The 17,699-nt window shown below is 52.8% G+C and overlaps 1 protein-coding gene across 2 annotated transcripts in view; it reads right to left on the bottom strand.

The window, feature by feature from the left end:
• PCDH19 (protocadherin 19) overlaps positions 1-17,484 on the bottom strand; it is a gene marked incomplete at its 5' end in the record, with an annotated part of 55,972 nt that extends 38,488 nt beyond the window's left edge. For both annotated transcript variants that reach the window (XM_082322877.1, XM_082322876.1), the window contains 2 exons: positions 11,982-12,309; positions 15,344-17,484. In XM_082322877.1, coding sequence (XP_082179003.1) covers positions 11,982-12,309; positions 15,344-17,484 — 2,469 coding nt within the window. The remainder of the gene's footprint in view (positions 1-11,981; positions 12,310-15,343) is intronic.
• Positions 17,485-17,699: the final 215 nt, after the last annotated feature.

The following is a 17,699-nucleotide window of genomic DNA, read 5'->3' on the forward strand; positions in this document are numbered from 1 at the left end:
CTCGCACAGAGCCAGGCACGGCAGAGATCCCTCTGCGACAACCGCTCGGAGCAGCATGGCATTAAAATAAATAATAATAGTATCAATAATGATGATGATCAATCTCTAGATAACACTGCACAGCAGGGGAAGCTCAGCAGAAAAATTGCAACAGAGCCTTTTCCTCCCTGCTTTTGCGCAAGGAGAAGGATGACACGTTGCTTTGCGAAATGACAACCCAACGGGTATTTACTACTTTGATTTTGTGATTTGAAGGTTGCTGCTAGAAGACGACTATTTTTGTTAGGTACAATTGCTATTTTTTGATAGTGTCTAGGCAATACCTTGTTAAAAAGGGCAAAACAACAGTTATTAATTACCCTAATTAACCCAATTCATAAGACACATTTGTGTGGCTGTCATGACAACTGCTTTGACTAACTTGCCAAGAATAGCTTAGCTGTCCATTCAAATAAATCCCTGATAATTACTAGTCTAGTTTACTGGGCTTCTGTGATAATAATAATTAGTGCTACTGTACAAAAGGTCACGCTAAACAGTTTATGAATGATGCATTTCGCATGGTGATTACATGAGTCACGCAGCATCCAGCAAACGGACGCAGCCACGTTTCCAACGTGGCGAGATGCGATTAGATGGGAGCCTGTGGCTGCTCTGCCTGCGGACAACACAGCGGGCTGAGAGAAGTCATTAAGGTCAGAGGAGAAATAACCAAGAAGCTGGGTGAAGCTGGGACGGCCACCGACCTGCCTCCTCGACAGTCAGGGTGTCCATCTGTCCGTCCATCCAGCCACCACAAGCCAGAAGATGGTACTCTACTTCTAATGAAGGCACTGGTAGACACGGAAAAGCTTCCAAGCCTGGCCTGTCACATGTTGGTACCTCACCTCACCACCTCACTTCCCTCCCCTTCAATGACAGATAACCACAGTTCACCTCTCTGGTTTGGGTGTACTTCCCCATTATTAGGTTTCAGGATCAACATCAAAGGGGTTGAAGGCAACGTGAGCCAGGGATGGGCAGCTCCAGCCCTATCTGTCTCCATCTCTGCAGGAAGAAACCCTCCAACCTGTGGTTTGGGTCTCCCCACGACCAGCTGCAGCTCCAGCACATCCCGTGGGTGCTGGCTGTCCTGCGGGCAGCAGGCATCGCTCAGCCCAGCGTCGCTGCTCCTGAGGCTGCTGCGGGCACGAGAAGAAAGGGCTACCTCCCCCAGTGCCTTCCTGCGCTCCTGACGTGGCTATGCTGTTGTTCACCTTCACAATGGGAAATCCAGGCTCGTCCAATGCCATTTTTCCTTTGCTGAGGTTTGTAGATGAAAACGGATCCATGGGATTCCCTCTGGCTGCACCTACACAGAGATGAGGGGGGACGGGACCGCAACGCCCCACTGCCAATGCTGCAAAATCCTGCAAAACTGTGGGGCAGACAGGGCAGAGGGGCAGGGACAGAGGCAGCATGCTCACATTTAATGGAGGACAGCTGTCAGCTCCATGGAAATCTATGAAATCACCCCATTTAGAATAAATTCTGATTAAATACCACATATGGTCCTTATTGTCTGTCCCTTGTTACCTATCACAAGAGGCATCTGCATGTAAACAGGGTCTTAATCGGCAAATATTTGTCTGCTACAGCACTCTCCTCCCTCACCCCCACCTGAACTTGCAATTATTCTTATTGATTGACTTTAAGAGAGCACCATGCACATGCCTCGAGCTGCCACGCGCCGAGCAAACAAGGGAGCAACGCTGGGCTCCGCTGTAATCATTACCGGGGCGAGCAATTGCCCTGTCACACATGGCAGGTTATGGCTTCAGACTGGAGGCAGCAAGGCCAGATGAACGCTTAAAATGTCGTTACAGTGTGAAAAGCGAGGATGTAGAAATGACACCTCCTTTCTCAACAAATCTGTTCCCGGAGCATCTCCCAGCTCTGCGGAGATTTCATCTCGTTAAGCCTGAAGAGCCAGCGTAGCCCTTGGAGCGGGCAGGCGGGCTCACGTCCTCTTTGCGTGCCAAAATAAGCTCTGATGAGGACATCTTCGATCGGGGGGAAGATGGGTTTGAGGTCCCGAGAAGGACTTCAGTGCTGGAGCCTGAGCCCAGGCTCGCCTGCACATCACCCGCAGCCCTGGCCGAAAGCACGTGCTAGAAGATGAGATGCTTTTATCAGACCAACAAGGAGAAATCAGGGAAACCTGATGCCGAGCAGAACCTTCCCCGGTTTTCCCAAGTGAAGTTTGCAGCTCAGTTCAATATGTTAGTGCCTAATGAAGGTTTCCCCCATATTCTGCAGGGTATAATCATTCTCCTCCTAATGAGCATGTGTTAATGGCATATTAATGCTGACAACAACTAAGTGTGGAGAACAAGAGATGAACATATTCCAAAATTCATCTTTTTTTTCGGAACAAAGGAATCCATCGCGCGGCTGAGGAAGCCCCAGCCCGGCAGGAGCCCGTGACCCCCACAGAGATGCTGCCGGCTCTGGTCCATGGGCTCACCACGGGATGCAGAGCCCGTATGGGACCATGGCTTTGGTCTCTCACTAACCCAACCCCTGCAATTAATTGACGTACGGGGAAGGATCTCAGGCCGAGCATGGTATTTCCCCCCAGACAGGGGACACAGCCATGGTGGGGGCTGAACAAGAAAGCAGAGGAACCGCTTGCAAACGTCTGGAAAAGCATTTCACCGGGCAGACAGGTTCGGATGCTGTTTCTAAGCCAACAGCCGTGCGGATTTGATTACTAAATGTCACTGAAGCTGGGTCCCTGCCAGAGCATCCAGATGTGAATCTGAATATGAAAAGTCCAGGAGGGAGCAGGTGATGGGAGCTGCAGGCGCGGGCACCGAGCCCCCATCCCGGTGCCGGCGTCCCAGCCCATCTGGATTTGCATGACCAAGTTTACATAAGCTCGCAGGCATGGAAAAGAACACACATAAAATGGGGTTTTCATCTTCGTTTGTGAAGACAGCTCCCAAAACCCTGACAGCTCCCCAAAAATATCATCAACCTGCCCCGCGGGTGTGCTGCCCGCTGCCAGGCGCTGCAGGGAGGTGCAGAAGCCTTATTCCCTAATTGTCCGACTCCCGTGTGCTCCCACCAGCACATACATTTAGATTTCCAGATCGATAATCAATGCTAGAATCAATAACAGGGAATTTAGCTACATTATAAAAACAGTAAAATCAGCCAATACTGAGAAATTACTATTGAGTCCTGTGTTTTCTGTACTCACTTAGTCTAATAATGGTGAATGATATTTTCCAAGTACATTATTCAGCAATAAAACCGCCAAATTATTTGATCTCTTTCTAACCTTTATGATTCTAAGCACTCTTTTTGACCCATATTGAATGAGGCAACATCTGCAGAGCCTTTCACAAAATTGTACTCGGCATGCACTATTGTAGGTCTGCTGCCAAAGATAAATGTTATTATTTTAAAGCCATCATCCTCCTAATAGACGAGCAAACGCACTACATTAGCATAGCCTGCAGAGCGCGAGCACGGGTGAGAAAATGCCAGAGGGTTTTCGCTTAATGGAATTTTACATACCTGACTTAGGATGGGTTAATGCAATCCACCAACACAGGAATTTTAAAACCTGCCCTGTGGCATACACCTGCCATTACAAAAGATGGTATAATCCAACAAGCTCCAGATCCCCGTGAGAACCATGAAGGATTCATGTCCAGATCTCTGGTGGCCAACAGGGCGTTGAGACGAGGACCTCATCCACACGGCTCCAACGCACACAGACCTACGCTATTTATCCCAGACCTACACGATGTGCTGGGTGTAAGGAGGAGGAGGGGCTGGGGTTACCTGCAGCGTGCCGAGGGTCTCCATCAGAGGGTGGATGAACTGCAATACCTGCAATGCACATCTGCCCGCTGCAGCATTAGCAGTCGCTGCACTCAAGCCTTCGCCAGCCTAACGAGAACTCACCGTAATTCCGTGTTAAACAGGGAGTCACGTCAAGGCTAAGTACTAATCGCTTGTCCGGCTGACATAAGCCATTACTTCCTTCCAAATTTAGACTAGAAACTAGAGGGAGACACCGAAGCAACGATGCCGCGGTCTCTTCTCCGGCAAACCCTCCAACGGGTGCCACGGGCAAGCTCTGCCCCAACAAGAACGGTGAAACTGGGAGCCGTCAACAGCCTCAAAGTCCCTTTGCTGAGCCCTGGGCAATGCTCTCCTGGGGACGGTGGGGACCGGGCCCGCGGGGGACCCCAGGAGACCACCCATACCACAGCCCTGCGAGGGCAGCGCTGCCTGCGGAGCACCCCATCCATCGCCAATTCAGAGCACGCTCTAATTTAAATTATAATTACACTTATAAGTACACAGATTACAACTATTTATGCTACAAATAAGACCATCCTGTATTTTAATTAACAGAAAATGATTGGAACTCAACTATAGCCTCTACTGGGAACAATATCTAATCATTTATTGAAGTGAGGCTGTGCCCAGCCCCGTAGGCAGCCTGGCAGGGAAGGGGGAGCGGGCAGGGCTGGGGGTCCCCCCATCCGAGCCCTCGCACGAGAGCGGGAGCCGCCGTCAGAGGGGCGAGAGGAGAGGTCTCCCGGGAGAGATGGGGGGCTCATCCCTGGAGATCCTGCAGGCAGAGCCCGCGGATGGAGGCAGGCAGGGGACGAAGAGCGGGCAGGGCTCTGCCCTTGCCGGCTGATGGGAATTTAGGAAAGACCTGAGCGGGGCACCCTCGGTGAGGGCTGGAGCCTGGGAGAGCACCTGGCTGAGGAGCTTCTCTGGCTCAAAGCCCTCAGGAGGGACTTCAGGAGATGGCAGCTGGAAAATACAGCTCTTGCACGGAGCCCAGCAGATGCGCACAAGGCTATTCAAAGGCGACCGCTTGGCCTTAACGATGCCTTTGCATGCAGCGTGTGCTTCATGCAAAGTGAACGACAGGGAGAAACCACAGAGTTCAAATCGCTCAATACAACAGGAGCTAATTTGGAAACTACTACAAGAAAGGCCAAAAACAGCAGGCAAGACCACCCTTTTGATGTAATTTTAAAAAAAATTTACCATAAATCTTTCCTAATTTAAGGGAAAATTCTTATCTGGCATGTAAATATAGGTGCAGAACCTTTTTTTATAGACTCAACAAGTAAGAGCTGTGCATCAGAAATATGCATCAGAAATTCAAATTTACTAAAAGGAAAAAAAGACAAGCCTCTCTACTTTCAGTAAAAGTGAACCATAACACCCAAACCAGTAGCATAAAAACAAATGAGAGATATATATGGTTATATGACATATTATATACTTATTTACATAATTTGGTACAATATATAATAATTCCATACACACTTTTTATATCCTTATCAATACATTGTATATATCATATAGCATGTAGTATATAATAGATAATATATGATATATAACATAGAGTATGTAATATATAACGATACAATCATTATGTTATTATCTATAGGCCTTGCCATCAGAGGAGAGGGGTTTTACTCTCAAATACAGGTTGGCTACTGCCGCCACATTCCACACCGGCCTTAATTCCTCCACGGACCTTTGCAGCAAAAACCCCTTGGTCCCACCCAGCCAGGACCCCACTGCAGGCTGGAAAACCCTTGGAAAACCCAAAGAAGGGATGGGACAGGGTCGCAGCCTCATATCACGGATACAAAAGCCAAAGCGCGTTGAACTACAGGCTCCCCCACGGCACAGTGCAGCGAGCGTGGCCATCAATGAGAGACGTGGTTAAACATGAATGGGAGCTGGTGTATTTACCTCTGTTGCAAGGTATTCAAATGAATTTTTCCAAACAGAGAGCTTGGAGTGATTACATTAGGAGATGTATAATTTGGTTAGGCTGACCTCGGAATGGAGCTGCTGATTTCCATTATGTCGGCCTCCGACACTCGGAGAGGTCAGGGAACGTGCAGCGATACACAAAACACTTCGGGAGCAGTTGAGCCGAGGGATTTACCGGGACTTGACATTTTGGGGCAGATTTGGAGTGAATGGGGAGAGCGTGGGGGGAGGTTTGGGGTTCCCACCCCGCGGGCTCTGGTCCCCGGGAGCTGCCCAGGCAGGGACCGGTGAGCTTTCCCCAGGGAGGGGATAACCAGTCTCTATCTAAAGCCGAAAGCATCACTCCTCTTCGGCGGGCTCTCGGAGAATAAAGGCTGTCGCTAGCTCCCAGACAGGGATGCAGAGGGACAGAAACGCAGAAGCACGAAGGAGAGCCGTGACCTGTGCTTACCCATGGCGGTGCGCATCGCAGGCACAAAAAAGCGCTGAGTTACAGTGACCTCCCAAGGAGAAAACAAGACTGGCAACGCTCGCTGCAAAGTCAGCCTTCCGACTAGTCGAACATCATCACTGATAATGCTTTAATTATTATCTCTGCTGAAAATAAGCCTTATTTCAACAGCCTGGCGTGTCTCAGCACCGCAAACTTTCTCCAGGTTGGAAATTATCTCCTTTTTTTTTCCCCCTGCTCTATACACAGTATCACTCAGAAGCAAGCCAAATCCCTTCCAATTATGTATCATGACGTTTCCCCAGCGTTACACTAAAGCAAGGCCCTTCACTTCTAAATGGCATGGTTTATAACAAATTGTCTGTTATACCAGACAGAAACTGATTTCCTCAAACCCAGCATATTAAAGTGAGTACATTCATTCTGGTTGTAACACACAAAATGTGATTATAACAGACACTTTGGGGGCTTTTTAAGGCTAGTGGAGAAGAGGAGGATAAGCTGGAGGGGAAGAAAGAATTGACAAGTAGAGAAACGACAGAGAAAGAGGAACAGCCACGCTGATTTCATTTCTTACAAAACAAAAATCTTTGTGTGTTGTAGAAATGTGCTTTAGTTAACACTGCCAGATAGCCAGAGCAAAAACTGCCGGTGCTGCCTGAAACGAAAATTGCTCTATTGTGCTTAGAAAACCATTTCCTACAGCGAGGAGAACGCTTTCCAGGTAGTAAAAAGCATATCTGAAACCAACAGGGCCTTATCCTGCAACTGTTGCTCGCTCAAATAATCCCCGCTGCCACGAGGAGCCCAAACGAAATCAGTGTGAGTGAGGATTACGCGGGAGTGTATCAAGGTTGGGGGATTAGACCAGGATTATCACTAAAACCAGTAATTCCCCATCTTACTGATGGTGGCCACCAGCTCAGGAGGCGGCGGATCGCCATGGCCATGACCCTCCTGGCACCGGGGCCCGGTCTGGGAGCCGTAGGGCACGCAGGTCCCCGGAGGACTCGAGTCCTGCTGGATCAGTGGCTGCTCCACCTCGACCTTCTCCAGCGGGACCTACCGAAGCAGCACCAGAGCAAGGCCACACCTGATCCACACCCCGCTCACGGTGCTATGGCAGCGCTGCTGCTTCCCTTCCCTGCCACTGCCACGATGGAGCCATCCCGGACCCCCAGAGAGAGTCAATCCTGAACTTCCAAGCTAATTCCATCTTTGGACACCCAACCTCTCAAACAAGGCTCGCCCGCTCCCATTTCACACCTTCTCGCCTCTCCCACGCTGGGTCCTGCCGGGGACCGGTCACCACTGTGGTCCTGGGCGAGACCGAGGGGCAGAGCAAGCCGCCGTGTCCCGGGGGATGTTCCCCATCCCAGGGCAGCACACGATGCTTCGGCACTGTTTCACAAAGCGGCGCAGATTTTGGATGTAAAACTGTCTCTGAAACACGGGCGCAGCCATTACACGCACATTATTTTCTTTTAAAACCATGAAGTCAAAATCCAGGCATGTAAGTGTTACCCAAGGGTGGCTGCTCTACATGCAAGTCGTGTCCCGGGGATCCTAAACGGCTCGGCATTCAGACCGGTTTCCACACCACCCCAATGCAATGTGCATTTTTATCAAGGAAGCTGCCTAATGGCTCCTATTAATTTTGATTTTTAATCTCCTGGTACACTTCCAGTAATATACATGCAAAACCTGACAACAAGCCCTTTTGGTTTCAAAGCTGACTTCTCCTCCGGCTCAGCAGGAAGGAAAAAAAAAGCCCTCGGCAGCAGCAAAGCCTCTGACCGGCAATGCCCTTGCAGCTCCAACATGTCCCACTCTCCCTTCTGCAAAACAAGTCGAACTACTAACGGGGGCCAAGCCTCCCGCTGTCAGCCACGATCACCAGAGCAGCTCACAAATGCTTTTTGCCACCACTGCCTACAGCCACGAGGATGCTAAAAGGCCATGGGCAGGGGTCCCCGAGTGGTACCCCAGCACCCAAGGGACCACCAAATCCCAGCAGGGCCAGGAATCCCCCCAGGACACCCCTGGCTGCCTCCTGATGCTCTCTTGGCAGCCGTGCCCTGGCACAAGCAGAGCCGGCAGCCGAGCCTGGCTCCCACCCGAAGGGAAAAGCTTTTCAAGGGTCGTCTCACACCTTTTTTGCATCCTCAGAGTGGGGTTGCAGTCCCCACGGATGCCGCTGTTTGATCCTTTCTGGATCAGCAGGGAAAGGAGGGGAGCACCGACGAACCCAATTACCACGGGCACGGCACCGCCAGCCCCGAGACCTGCCACCGCACATACCGCTGCCACGGCGCGGAGGAAACAGCTCCTGAAGCTCCACAAACAACCCATCCTTGGGGACTTTTATTTCAAGGTTCCTGACTGTTAAAGTAAATGAGCCTCACATTAAAGACCAGCTACGTTGCAAACCCACTGCTGCTCGGGCAGCGCACATCCACAGAAGCAATCGCTTACTCCCAGACACAACCATCATATGCTAAGCGACACCGCCGGCGACACGTTTACCTCCATATTTTATCTTTTATCAACCGATGCTTTGCCTTCCCATTAGGAAAAGTCACTCCCAGGTGGAGCAGCAGTGATATCTCCCTGATGCTGACACCTCGTAAAGGCTCCCGGGGGAAACGCCGGCGGCCTCGTCACTGGAGGTGCTTTAAACCAGCCCAGGCAAAGTCCCGCTGGATGCACGGCAGGGAACGGTTTGGCTCTGGAAACTCCAGGCTTGGGCAGGAATTTAATTTATTAAATCATCATCACCTGGAGGTGTACCAACAGCACACTTTATAAGCATATCATCACACCAATAGCACCTGCTAAAGCAGCGACAGGCGATGGTGGGTACAAGGCTGCAACGCTCCTTGGAAGCTCCGTGGAAGCATCTTTTATGGAGTCTCTGTGTCACCCTGTGTGCCAGGACAGGGCTGTCCCTCTGGTCACTGCTGAGCCTCCTCACCCTCAGGATTTTTAGGAGCCAGCTGAATGCACAACGCCAGCGGGATAACTTCCCTTGCAACAGCTGGAAGCATTACACAGAGGCTCCCTGCCAAAAAAAAGAAAAGTTCCCACCCTAAACCAAACTTCCAAGCAACTTCCATTTGGGATTTCTCCTCCCCGTGCCCTGGCCCTGCCCTTTTGTCCAAAAGCATCCCCAGGGAGCAAGGAGGCCCCTGCCAGGACATGCTGCTCTCCCCAAGAGCACCCACCCGAGAGCCGCTGGGCCCTTAGCAGGGCCAGAGAGCCGCCAGCTGCCCTCCTGCGTGCTCGCAGGGCTGCTGGAGGGCACGGTTTGAGCTGACACTCCACGGCACTCGTTACAAGAGACAAACGTATATCTCCAGGCAAGGTACCAGCTCGTCGCAGTGCATCCCACCTGCACGAGTGATGAGGAAATGGGGCGAGCTGGAGGCACGGGGAGAAGCAACAAGCATCCCCACTCCCTCATGTGAGGGTGCACAAGGCGGTGGGGGTCTTTGGAGAGCCCATCCTGCCGGACCCCAGGCTAACTGCTGTGTCGGGGAGGAACGTGGGCAGCACCGCCTTCTGCCTGCAGCTGCCTGTTAACTTTATCAGCTGAGCTATGATGTTCCCGATGGTCCTTCTCTCCTCCCCGGCACCACAGACCTCCCGCTGCCAGCGCACACTTCTGGCTAATGCCGACGTGTGATGGATTTTATGACTGAATTTCATCTGTGGCAGTGAATCACAGGCTGACAGGGTGCTCCACTGCTCGGTGCCCTTAGCAAAGCACCAGCCAGAAACGTGCCTGAGACCCCTCTCCAAATGACACAGCTCCAGGAAGGCAGGAATTCCTCAGGGATCACTGCCCCCAGCATCCCAACAGCTTTGGTCACCCACAACCTTGGGATGCATCCCCCAGGCAGCTGGGCACCCTGAGCCCCAACTGGTACTCCGCAAAGAGCAAAGGCTAATCTGAGCATCGATGGAGATCCCCTAATACACGAAGGGTGGTGTTTCCCACCCCCGGCCTGCCCGGGCACAGCAGAAGGAGCAGGCGGCTTCAGCAGCAGCTCTTCTGCCCTACTTGGCCAGTGACAGGCTTATCCCAAACTGCTCCCATCCAGACTCAGATGCAAAGTCCCTGCCTCTCCTCATCAAGGCATTTGGGAGCAGCAGAGCCCGCTCACCTCTATGGCTGGACACATGCAAGTAGAATATATGAGTGCTTATATCCAGGTCATTCCCATTCAGTTATTGCTAAGAAACTCTATTACAGCTTTTAAACCGACACCAGAAGTTAAATCGAGCTTTAATTCTCGGCACCAGCACTTGGTTGCCCCCACCATACCCTTCCAAATGCAGGTGGGGTCCTGGCCCCGCAACCACAGGCAGCTGCACTGGGCTGTACTGGTGCACCCGTGCAGAAGTTGCCTCCTCGCAGCATTGCAGCAGGTAACCTTGAAAAGGCAACGCCATAAGGCGAGGAGCCTGCATGCGCGAGGGCAGGAGAGGCTCGAAACGGAGGCTGGGCCAAAGGCGGCTAAGTGCCCACGATCTGTCACGAAGATCCCGATAACCCCCTCCCGACCGTCTGGTCATTAAAAGCTGCTTTGAGCGACCGGCATTGGGACTGGGAGCACCCCAAAACTGGGCCGACACCCATACACGACCTCTCGGGAGCTGGTTCTGCAGCCTTAGCGGAGGTTAAACACCAGGGTTCAACAAGCGTTTTGCCAGTACAGACGCTGCAGGATCAGGCCCGCCGGCACCAGCCCTCTCCAGCAGCCCTGCAGACTCCCGCAGAGGGCCAGGCTCTGCTCTCCATAGCGCAAATATAAATCTGAAGCAGCTCCACTGTCTTCAGCAGCATCATTTTGCATTTACACTAGCACACTGAACGCAAAACAGAGCAAGCCATAAATATTTTAGCTGCTTTTTCAGCTTTGTTATTCCGTTCAAAGCAGGAAACATGACAAACCTTTGATTGTTTTGCTTAATACCAAACAATAATTCAAAGAGAGACAAACAAGCAACATTAAATGATGCCTGTGATGTACAGGAAAGCCGATGAATTAGAAGAACCTGATGAGGATGGCGTGGATCGGAGCGGCCCCTTTCCTTGCCTTCGGCAGATACCGCACATCCCTCCCGCACCGGCCATTGCACACTCGTCCTGCACGGCGAGAGGACAGCACCGAGCAGGCGTACAGGCGGTCACACCGGGCATCCTGCACTGCCCACGTCCCCAGTACAACCCGCTGCCTCCAGAGCAACAGCCACCAACACCACTTTCAACAACCTTTTAAAAAACTCCTGTGAAGGCAACAAGTGTCTCTTCCCTTGAGGATCACCACACTCAAAATCCACTTGCAAAGCAGCCACCTCCAGCCTCCCGGCAGCACGGAGACAGCCTGGCCTGGCCGGCCCCACCGGCATCCCTGCCTGGGCACTTCGGGGGGTCTCTGCAGTGGCTGGGGGTGAAACATCCACCCACGACCACGTGTTGGGGCTGCCCCAGAACCCACAAGCTGGGTGGTCACTGCTCCCCCCCACCCATCCTCCATCGCTCCCTCACCCCGGGGTGTCGGACACACGGAAACCGGTGTCGGACACACGGAAACCACCACTGCCCGTTTGCTCGACGCTCGTTTCGGCAGCGCTTACACCAAGAGCCGCACGCCGCAGTCCATGTGCAAACCTGTCAGCGACGCCCCGGGGGCGCGGGCTGCCCACCCGCACTCACCTCCGGCAGCGGCATCCCGTTGATGATGAGGTCAGGCTGCTGGGGGCTCTGCCCCGTGAAGGTGTGATGGTAAATGTGGTTGGAGCCGGCGTTCCTGTTGTTCTGGCTCTCCACGTTGAGGAAGGTGCTTTCGGAGCGGCGGCAGCCCAGCGGCAGGGTCTGCTGGTGGTAGTCGAAGTAGTTGAGGGATGAAGTGAGAGAGGAGCAGCTCACAACGTTCATTTTATCCGTCTCCTCCACATCCCGCGGTACCAGGCGGATATCATTCTTGCTGATTTTCTTCTTCTTGCTTGACTTCTTTTGATGCCCATAGGAGTATTCTGCGATTCTGGGGGACAGAAAGAAAATGACTAGCTGAGAGCATCCCGAATCCTGCCCCGCTAAATACACATGCAGAAACCCGGAGGGCTTGGCCCCCATCTCCATGTAGGCTTCTTAGTCATGCACATTACGTCATGTTTTGGGTCTGGTGGCATGACACGGTCTTTAGCTTATTTTCATATGCATAATGCTTTCAGGTCAAATATGAAAAATAATGGGAAGGGAGAATGCCTCTGTTTTTCTCTAGTGTTTATAATTGCTGATATTTAGTTACTAGGAGTAAAGTCCAGCCTACAGAAGAGAAAAATGGAGATGTTAAAATCCATGAACTGAAAAGGGTACCTGCATTCATTTCCATGCATAATAAGGATTTTTGAAGTGATTTAATTTGGTCCCCGTAATGAAAATTCAAAATGAATAGCGGATTTTTTTCCCATTTCATTTTCCATAGCAGTAAATAAGGCAGACCCAGAAGCAGTCCTAGCTGGCAAGCTCTATTCTCTCACACTCCAAAGGCTGTTTGTTTATTAATGATCTATCCAAACTGCTGGTATTTTGACTATCTCCCGATAATACCTGATAACTTGAAATCTTTTCTCCAACTGCATCCTATTCCTCCCTCGCCCCCCGACACGCACACCCCCTTCTGCTGGGAAACGCTTTCGTCTTCTAGAAATCGGAGAACAACAACTGTGTTTTGCAAAGAGAAATGATCCTATTTGACCTTTTTTTTTTTTACTGCAAGCTTGTTTTTCTCTGCCTTTCTTTCCCTCTTCGCTTCCCACCTGCCAAAAGAATCAACTGATGAAGTGCCTTGAATGCCTTCTGCAAAACACTGGAGGAAAAAAGTTATCGTAAAACACCACCCGAGCAAATAATGACAAATAGGACCGCACCTTGCATTAACTGGGTATGCTCGGCTCAGAGCGACTGTGGCTCCTCTTTCCATAGGGAGCAACACAGCCCCAGCCAATGCCCCACAGATGAATCTGTGCATGCACAGCGCTGGGCAGCTCAGTATTTCCCAGGGAAGCACATCAAATGCTACCCACGGTCAGAAATACACATTTGAAAGTCGGGACTTTGCTCCTCTTCTTGTTATGATAGCAGTATTAAAAAAAAAAAAGAAAAAGAAAAAAAATCCAATAGCTGCAACAGAAATAATGGGATGAATAAATAATACAGTTTATCTAGAAAGGCAAATATTGGACAAATATTCTTGTTCCAGAAAGCTAATTGCCTGAGCATGAAAATGCCACCAAGTCAAACAGCTCTCATATAACCTTATGTCCCTCATAAATTAACACATTTTATGAAGGCTCTCCAGCAGCTGTTGTGAAGAACCTCTAAAACAAGGCGCTGGCGAAGCCCAAAGGGACGCACCCAGCGCGGGGAGAGGGTGCCCCATGGTCGCAGCCGCCGCCGAGCCTACCTGGAGCTGCCCTACCTCTGCAGCTGACTTCTCCTGCTCAGATGCACGCTGATAACAGCCCGTGCGTCCCCGAGCGTGCAAATAAATCAGGGGAAGACAGGGGTTTCTGTTGTGCCAACAATCTATATGCTGCTGACTCGTCTAACAATGCTTGATGAAGCTTTAATTGCTTTGTTTACCTAAATGTTTAAGTTTGGCAATGCGAGAGCCCAATTATTTCCTGCAGGCATTCATTTTGCTGTCCCTTCTCTATTGACCAATTATTTAATTAAACTGCACTTCATTAATCCCTAAGCCATCGCAGTAAACCCAGGGCTTACACATATGTGTGGAGCTGTTAGGGGCACCTCCACGACATGATTTTTATCCATTCGGGTCCTATTCTCGTTTAATGGACTGAGCTGGCAAGAAATCTGGTCTATGAGCTTTCACTTGAAGCTAGACATCCCATAATACAGCACAGACCGACCTTTATTTGCAGACGATTTTTCCCCCATCGAGCAAAAAGGCTTATAAACGCACTTTACGCTGTGAAAACGGGGTGTAAAAACCGAACTCTCCGGCATTATTTCTGCGTAAATAAAACTTCAAAGACCGCACATCCCCCTGCGCCGCAGAATTGCCGGGGGCCGGCGTGCGTTTCCAAGGTAGAGCAAAATTAATTTCCATCCCTCCCCTCTGAAACGACTCAGTGCCGAAGGAATGGAGAAGTCATGGCTATTTCACTAGTAACAGGATTAAACCATTTATGAGGCATTGCAGCTGCTCTTTTATGGCATCTGATTGATATTCATGTGTGGTTAGCATTTGTCTCCTAACTTGTGTAACACAGAGAATAGTAAAAGAGAGACAATAATCGCCGGGCTGTTACATATTCAGGGGACTGGATTTCCCCTATCAGCCTTTCAGCGGCTCCGGGCGCAGGGCTGACCTCCCCTCCGGCATTTCGGACCCATGAGCACGCATTCAGCCAGGGCAAAATAACGCAGCGCTGCAAAAATCCTCCCTCACCCCATCACTCCCAGCCCAACCGGCCGCGCCGGGAGCTGGAGCTGCGCATCGAGGGCAACCGGGTGATTTTCGCCACTATTTTATCCATTTGGCCCCATCGTCAGCCGTGGCGAGGAGCCGCATCGGGTGCACAATAGCTCTTTTGAACGGCGAGCGAGGGCTTACGGATGCCACCGCGGCCGCTCGCCCCATCGGCTGCGGGGATGCTGCGGTGGGCTGGGGGGGGCTTTCCCCCCTCGTGAGGCCGGGGGGCTGCACGGGGGGCGGGGGGCTGCCCGCGGGAACCGGCTGTGCCGCTGCAAAACTGTTCTCCCCCCTTCCTGCGATGGAGCGCATAAAATCAGGGATGCTGCAACAGATTGTCAAGCCGCACAATTAAGTCGATTCGTTACTCGGCACGGATTTCTGCTCTCCTCCCAGGGAATGATTTTTCAAAGCTTAGCAGGAAATTTCCTTAGAGAGACGCGAACCTCACTTTTGTTGCTAAAGCAAATTTAACACCACCCCCCCCAAGTACACAGCAGCAAATAGAAAAGTAACTGTGATGGCAAAAATCAAAGCAGACCCGGCAGGTGCACAGAAACAAAGATGTCTTTACCTGCAGTTATAGGTCCTGATTTCCTTGTTATCCCTTTTGCACTTGACTGCCACAAAGATCATGGTGACAAAAAGAATGGCTGCGATAGACCCCAGGGCAATAATGAAAATCAGGGAGAGGTTAACAGATCCTATGGACTCCTGGGCATCCAGGGCTGGAGACAGGTATATCAAAATCAAGGCGGAAGCCGAGAGAGATGTTTTTCCATGGTCGTGAGCCACCACGATCAGCTCGTAGGCTGTCTTTGCGTTCTCCCCAAAGGCTCTGGTGGTCCTAATCTCTCCATTGACCTGGTCTATCTCAAAAAATCCTCTGTCTCCTTCCACCATTTCGTAGGAAAGTCTGCCATTTTCACCCTCATCATAGTCGTCCGCCTTGACCACCGTCACCAAGTAGCCGACCCCCGCGTTCCTGGGGATGTACACCTCCGCAGTCCCGTTGACCAGCGGCGGGGCCGTGATCACGGGGGTGTTGTCATTGACATCCAGGACGATCACCCTGACGGTGGCATTGCTCTGCAGAGAGGGATTACCCCCGTCTTTTGCCAAGACCTTGAACTCAAAGGCCTTCGTCTGTTCATGATTGAAGGACCTCAAAGCATAGATATCTCCAGAGTTGGGGTTGATGGAGACATAGGTGAAGACAGGCATGTCCCTGACTTGGGAGGGCACGATCTGGTAGGAGACACTGCCATTGAGGCCCAGGTCGGGGTCCCTGGCTGAGACTGAGAGGAGGTAGGCCCCCGGGGTGTTGTTCTCCTGCACAATGACCTGGTAATAGGGCTTGGAGAAGTGGGGATGGTTGTCATTCTCATCGGTGATCTTGACAGTGAAGGATTTGGTGGCCTGCAGGGAGGGGACGCCATTGTCCCTGGCCTGGATGGTGAGGTTGTACTGGTCCCTCTGCTCCCGATCCAGCCGCCCATCCACCAGGATGGTGGAGAAGCTCTCGTACTCCTGGAGCCGAAAAGGCACGTTGCCCAGGAGCTTGCACTGCACCCGTCCGTTGGCCCCGGAGTCGCGGTCCGAGACCCGCACCAGGGCGATGACGTACCCTGGTGGGGCGTTCTCGCTCACCTCCACCAGCTCGCTGTTGACAGAGAGCAGGTTGATGAGGGGCGGGTTGTCGTTGGCATCCTGGACGCTGATGGTCACTTTGCAATGAGCAGGGATGGAGTTAGGCCCCATGTCCTTGGCCTGCACGTCCAGCTCGTAGACGTGACCCTCCTCGTAGTCGATGGCACCACTCACCGTGATGAGGCCACTCTGGGGGTCGATTTGGAAGAGCTCCCGGGCCCGCTCGGAGACGTAGCTGTGGAAAGAGTAGAGGACCTGGCCGTTGGTGCCCTCGTCCGGGTCGGAGGCGTTGAGGCGGATGACCGGCGTTCCCGGCGGGGCGTTTTCAGGCACGCTGACGGTGTAGGCCGGCTCCTCAAAGAGCGGGTTGTTGTCATTGGAGTCGATGACGCGGATGCTGAGCTCCACCGTGCCGAAGTTGGGCGGGTCACCGCCATCCAGCGCCGTGATCACGTAGCTGTAGTGGGACTGGGTCTCGCGGTCCAGGCTCTTCTCCACTACCAGCTCGGCAAAGCGGGACCCATCGCCCCGCGTCTTGGTCTCCAGCCCAAAGAGGTCGTTGGGGGTGATCTCATAGCTCTGCACACCAAAGCTGCCCGAGTCCGGGTCGTAGGCACTCTCCAGCGGCACCCGGGTGCCGGGGCTGGCCGTCTCCGAGATTTCCAGCTCGATCTGGTCGGTGGGGAAGCTGGGCGCGTTGTCGTTGAGGTCCTTGATCTCCAGCTTGATCACGCAGATCTCCATGGAGCTGGACATCACCTCCAGCGAGATGACGCACTTGGGGCTCTGCCGGCACAGCAGGTCCCGGTCGATCTTCTGCTTGGTCACCAGCAGCCCCGACCCGGGGCTGATGTCCACCAGGTGGGGGGCTGAGTTGGAGACCACCCGGAAGGCGGCGGGCTGTCGGGGGTCCAGCACGAAACCGGCGTCCCGGGCGTCCTTGGCGACGTTGGCGATCACCGTGCCGGCCCGCTGCTCCTCCTCCACCGAGTACTTGAGGTTGACGAGGGCCCCGGCGCCGGCCCACAGCAAGGCGGCCCCCAGCAGCGCCGGGAGAGCCCCCATCGCCGCCGCCCCCTCCGGCCGCCGCGCCGCGCCCCGACGGCCGCTGGCCGCCCGCCTCAGGGTCCCGCCGCCCTCATGCGGACAGCGCCCGCCGGGCTGCCCCGGCGGCGGCGGGCGGGCGGGTGCAGGCACCGGAGCCGCGGTCCCCCGCGCCCACGCCAACGCCGCCCGCTCAGGCGCTCCGAGCCGCCGGCGCCGCGGATGGGCCGGGCATG

Source organism: Platalea leucorodia (assembly GCF_965183815.1).
Source record: "Platalea leucorodia genome assembly, chromosome: 10".
Taxonomy (NCBI): domain Eukaryota; kingdom Metazoa; phylum Chordata; class Aves; order Pelecaniformes; family Threskiornithidae; genus Platalea; species Platalea leucorodia.